This window comes from Zerene cesonia, unplaced genomic scaffold, assembly GCF_012273895.1.
Source record: "Zerene cesonia ecotype Mississippi unplaced genomic scaffold, Zerene_cesonia_1.1 Zces_u002, whole genome shotgun sequence".
NCBI classification, from domain to species: Eukaryota; Metazoa; Arthropoda; class Insecta; order Lepidoptera; family Pieridae; genus Zerene; species Zerene cesonia.
In genome coordinates, this window is record NW_024045132.1 from 1,941,271 (window position 1) to 1,947,022 (window position 5,752).

The following is a 5,752-nucleotide window of genomic DNA, read 5'->3' on the forward strand; positions in this document are numbered from 1 at the left end:
TCAGAAACAAAACTGATTTATTTCACAAATACCTACATTACTATTGACATAATCAATTGACATATTAATATCTAACAAAAACTAAAAATTAAAATTGATAATATTCTTATACTCAGGGTTATTAATATCTTAACTTCAAATTTAACAGGAAAAAGAAAAGGAGAAGAAGAAAAAGAGTCACAAAGAGAAAAAGAGTAAAAAGAAGAAAAAGAAAAGGAGCAAAAGTTCTGATTCTGAGAGTTCTAGTGATTAAAAAATTTGTGAAATAAATTGATAATATCAAAAACTGAGTATTATTGAAAAATTTTTTGAAAGAATACGGCGGGATAATAGGCGTGTTTCGAACTCGCGTCTCGCCAAACCGTAGCAATGTAAAATAAAAAAAAATAAGCATTATTGTTCAGAACATTGTAAACAAAATTTTGTATGTGGTAGTCGAGCATGCTTCGGCACGAATTGGGCCAGCTCGCACCGGGGAAGTACCACACCCCCACAGAAGACCGGCGTGAAATAGCATTCTGCTGTGTTTCGTTTGGTGAGTGGGGGAGCCGGAGGCCCATATCCTTTTCCTTCCCCTTCCCAGTCCTTTCCTTTATTCCTCTCGCCAATCGCCAAAAATCCTTTCTTAATCCCTTCCCAATTTAAGTCGGCAATCCATTTGTAGAGGCGTAAGGTCTGTAATCGACTTTACGCCTTTACAAATGTTCATGGGCGGTGGTAGCGCTTACCATCAGGCGTCCCACCAGCTCCATTGCCGACTGTGATATAAAAAAAAAAAAAAAAAAAAAAGTACAAATTGGTCAGCCTCTCTGAACAGAGCCAGTTTTTTTATGCCCATTTTTAAAATTTCATTTATTAAGTGGTAACATTCAGGTGAGTAAATTACTGTGTTCAAATTATTATCTTACATTAAAGACAATATAGTAGGAGTTGTGGTTGTATCAGGGATTCAATTGTAATTTATCAAGTATGGGTAGATTACAAGAAATATTTATTATTAGCTTCCGACGTTTTGAGCGGTATGTTATAAGTTTGTGTATGTATCTGTCTGGCAATAGCACTCAAACTAATAATAAACTTGATGAGTTTATTCATGCTCGATGTTTTTTCACCATCGTACGCATGCATTTTTTTTCAGTTATGCTATTAAATAATTCAAATTTTTATTTTCAATAGACGCGTACCTCCTACGTAATAAAATTATTTTAATGTATAGTTCACCTATTGTTGCTCAACATAATAGAGTAAACCGCATTTCATTTCAATTCTGTCTCTTATAGTAGTACCATTAATACCTTAATTAATGAATTTAGATTAAATCACTGATTAGAACTAGGTAGTTACTACGTTTTAAATTAATCCAAAGAGTAGTATAAATAATAATATCAATTAATCTAAAGTGACAGTTGACAAGGCTTCATCGCTATGAGCCTCTGCTTTTGTGTAACTGTATTTAAAATATAAATTATAAAAACAAAGCTACAAATTTGTTTGAAATTTTATATTTTAAATAATTCTGTGTTTTTAAATTTATTCTTTAATACATATTTGTTGAAAAAATTGCAAATATCAAATAGAAATGGCAAATATTTTAGAAACCTTGATTTACGCCTCAGAAAAAGCTGCTCGCATAGCTCGATCCTGCTGTAATACAAGTGATTCAATATTGGTAGCTGAAAAAGGCGATACAGAAGCCAATCCGCGTTTTGATAAAGATTTTAAAACCATTGCCGATGTACTAGCTCAAGAATCGGCTAAAGATTTTATAGTTTCCCGCATACCAGAATTAAAGGGTCAGGTACGAGGTGAAGAATGTTCTGAGATCGGCGGTATTGCAATATCATTACAGGAGAATTCTGATAAAACTATTGATTTACTCAGCAAGATACTACCGAGAGACGCAGCTAAATGTATGGCTGAAGCTGCTCATAGTGATGTAGAACTGAATTATGAACAAACACTTCCAAATATTCTGAATATAGATTATTCTGACTTGGGAGTATGGATAGATCCTATTGGTGAGCGTTTATATAATTTAAGCTATATCTTAAAGGATGTGTATGTGTATTTTATACTTTACATACACTATTTTATAGAATTTAACATTTCACTTTAATTTAATTAAAGCTATGAAGAAACAGATATGTTCTAAGATTTTATGTGAGAATGAGTTCTTTATATTATGTTAAATCTCTGTTTCTTTAAATTTGCTATTTAATTACAGAGGCTCTCAAAGGAAGGAATGTCAAATGTGACAATACAACAATACGATAACAAAATAAAAAACTACAAAATATGGTCACAAAGCCCATATTAAAATTAACAGGTAATTTACTATTTATAACATTGCGTATGATGAATTTCAGATGCAACGGCTGAATTCATTTCCGGGGTTCGAGGTGAAGCAAAGCCTGGGCATGGCCTTCCTTGTGTCACTGTTCTTATTGGAGCTTATCTGAAGTCGACAGGACAACCCGTTGTTGGTGTAATCAATCAACCATTTTATGATAAGTGAGCTTTTTGTTTGATTTTATACTTTACAGCATGTACTTTTTTTTGCAACAAAGTCCTAATAATTAGCTAGGAGCTAATAGCTTTGCTCTTTCACACATTTTTTAGCAGTCAATGATATACTACTTATTTGTTGATATAAATATTAATTACAGTGGGAAAGGAAGAATTGTTTGGGGTGTTAACTATGAAGGTACACAATTATTCTCTCATGATAATGAAAGTAATGCGAAAAAGGTCATTCTCATGAGCAGCGCTGAAAATGAGGAGATAATAGAAAAATTTAAGAACATTGGATGGGAGGTACAATCTGTGCCTGGTGCGGGAAATAAACTGCTGAAAGTTGCATTGGGTAATTAAGCCAATATTAAATAAATATATAAATTATAGTTTGTAAGGAAAAAGAAAAAAATTATAGTTAAATCATTATAGGCAAGATTGGAAAGGGATTGTCATATTTTTATCCCTTGACTATTTATTTACTGGAGTAAACACATGCATACACTATCAATAATGGTGATAGAGCTATGTACTTATTTTGTAGTGTGAAAGTGTCTATGAAGTGTGGTTATTGTGGCTACCAACTGACATTATTCAACTCACTAGCTCAACTGTATTTAAACTGATTGACAAATTGTTTTAAATAAATAATATATCCAAATTTTTTGGAACAAGACATTAGGTTTTTTTTTTGTTGATATTACTTAGTTTGCCAATCTTATAACAGAAATATCTAGAATAGATCATTATGATAAAACATAAACTTGCTACACTTTTGCAAGCTAAACTTGTCAACAAGTTTTAAAGTATGTAGTATGTGTAGTTTTAAAATATGTAAAATGGCTTTCAGGTGAGGCGAGTGCATACATTGTATCAAAAGGGACAACATTTCGCTGGGACACATGTGCACCTCATAGCATTATATATGCCAAAGGTGGTGATGTGCTTTGTTACAAACATCATACACCATTAAAATATAATGATCCACACAATATGGATATACAAGAATATTGCAATGAATTTGGTATAATTGCATTTACCGATTCATCTGTTTTTAATGAAATAAAAGAAGTTATTTAGATTTGTCACAAGATTACAAAAAGCTTTTTTTGATGATTTGAATTTTTTTAATAATAATATGACTTTTGTCTTTATTTGTTCTAAATGTGTGCAAAAAGATGGAAGTAAAACACTTAAAACATTTGCTATTATCTCTAGTCATTTTTCAACTGTTAGATCTTATAGAAATGTGTTATTTTATAACGGTTAGTACAATTGCGTAATAATTATTTACATTATATTAGAATTTTGGCAAAGCCAATTTTGGGATGATTCAAAGAAGGAGATAGAGAGAACCATAAATGAAACATATTAATAATATTTACCTATCGCCATAAATAATATGCTTATTCAGATTATATTCGTAATTTTTCATTTGTTAAAAATTATCTTATTCTTATTCACGTTTTTTAAATAATTCTAGGTTTGTAACCCCAATGCACTTTGTATAGGTAATAAAAAAAAAATCTTTTGACACTGTTTGCAAATTACAAAAATTGATTTATTGTTATGTAGGCATTTTTAGTGTGGTGAATTTACTTGTACCTGAATAATGATCTCATAGTTTGTATGTATAAAAATATGTTTTCTCAACTGAAGTATTCCCATTTAGCTTTTTGAATGTCATATGATGAAATATTTATTATATAAATTAACATATATTTATACATTTAGCTGATTATACCATTGTTTTTCCTAATTAAACTATTATTTTTTTTTTGCAATTGTTGTCTTTAATGTTTTTGGGTAGGTAAGTATAAGTGTTTAATACTATTATATATTATAACTTTTTAAACAATAGAAAAAAGAAATATAACAAGGCGGGAATTTTTTTATTCTTTAAAATTTTCTCATTTTAATGTTATAAAGCTAAATTTATCCATATTTTTCGAAATTAAATATTGTTGTATTTAAATCTGTGTAATATTAAAGAATATTTTAAAAAATGTAATGTGTTTTTTTTTATTTTGGCGACATTAAAAAAAATTGAGAGTATCAAGGAATGTAAATATAAGGTGAACAGAGAGATAAAAGTATAGTTATATATATGTCTATGGAAAAGTATTATATAAAGTTGTTTGTATGTATAGACTATAGTTATAATAGTTACTATAGGATGACTGTTTCATACTCGATTATAAAAAGATTTTCCTTGTATTGCGTTAATTTTTCACATAACCTTCGTTTCAAGGATTTTTACGAAAGCCTTCGCAGATATCTGTTCTAGGAGTGACTTTATTCTTTTGACCTTTTAAATAAGGTCCCTTGAAAACGCATCTCAACTTTTTAATTTTTGCCTCGCTTTTAATTTATCAATAAATTTAACAAATCAATTAAAAAAACTTTATATTCATGAGTATAAAACATTTGAGTCAAATACTTAAGTATAAATTTAACTATAGACTTAGTACTATTTAATACTATGGATGATGTAGGTATGTGAAAATAAGATGGAAAGATTCGTAAATGTAACTAATTCAATAGAAATTATAGGAAAAAGAAAAACAATAAAATATGCGATACATTAATAATAATGTCTGTAAAAATTAAGTCATTGTTAAACAAGAAAGTTACCAACGAATGTTTCAGAAAAGGTCAAAAAGGAGAATAATTATACAATAACCTCATATATAAGACCTTGAGATAATAACAAAAGTAAACCAAACGAAAATTGTGACAACGCACTGTCAAGGGTTTCGTGGTAAGATAGTAGAAAAGGTCACTAAACTTATCACACTATCAGTGTGCTATCACATTAATATTATAAATGTGAAAGTTTGTTTGTTTCGACGTTTGTCCTTCAATCACGCTGCAACTAATGAACGGAGTTAGACGAAATTTGGTATACATACAGATTACAGAGTATGAGCTGACTTGAGTGATAGGTTATTTTTTGTTCCGATTCTATGCTCCCTTGGGATAAAACAGGTATTAACTTGATATCCGGGCGGAGCCGAGACGAGCGTCTAGTAGCATATAAAAGAAGTCTGTGATTTACAACATTATTCTTTAATTAGGGGGATGTTAATTTCGGTCTTAAAATACAAAAACACGCATTTAATGTAATTATGAATTCTTCACTATAATGTTTATTATTATTTATAATTACACAGCAAATCGACTAAAGATTAAGACTAAATATTTCCTAATAAATTGATTGTACCTAGCTACTTATATACTA

General features: G+C 29.7%; 2 protein-coding genes across 2 annotated transcripts in view; both read left to right on the plus strand.

Moving 5' to 3' along the window:
- Positions 1–286, plus strand: part of LOC119838340 (RNA-binding motif protein, X-linked 2) — a 2,786-nt gene extending 2,500 nt beyond the window's left edge. Inside the window, exon 5 of the mRNA XM_038364255.1 lies at positions 149–286. Within this exon, the coding sequence (XP_038220183.1) occupies positions 149–253 (105 nt within the window). The 3' untranslated portion in view covers positions 254–286. The remainder of the gene's footprint in view (positions 1–148) is intronic.
- Positions 287–1,479: 1,193 nt separating this feature from the next.
- LOC119838413 (inositol polyphosphate 1-phosphatase) lies at positions 1,480–4,410 on the plus strand. The gene is made up of 4 exons (XM_038364351.1): positions 1,480–2,018; positions 2,367–2,511; positions 2,667–2,863; positions 3,362–4,410. Exons 1-4 carry the CDS (start codon positions 1,580–1,582, stop codon positions 3,589–3,591), a joined length of 1,011 nt encoding a protein of 336 aa, XP_038220279.1. The 5' UTR covers positions 1,480–1,579; the 3' UTR covers positions 3,592–4,410.
- Positions 4,411–5,752: the final 1,342 nt, after the last annotated feature.

Bases quoted from the DNA above. Each gene is read 5' to 3' on its own strand.
- LOC119838413 (XM_038364351.1), top strand. From the start codon at position 1,580: ATGGCAAATATTTTAGAAACCTTGATTTACGCCTCAGAAAAAGCTGCT. The intron at 2,019-2,366 runs GTGAGCGTTTAT...GATGAATTTCAG, and splicing joins AGTATGGATAGATCCTATTG to ATGCAACGGCTGAATTCATT. The intron at 2,512-2,666 runs GTGAGCTTTTTG...TATTAATTACAG, and splicing joins AATCAACCATTTTATGATAA to TGGGAAAGGAAGAATTGTTT.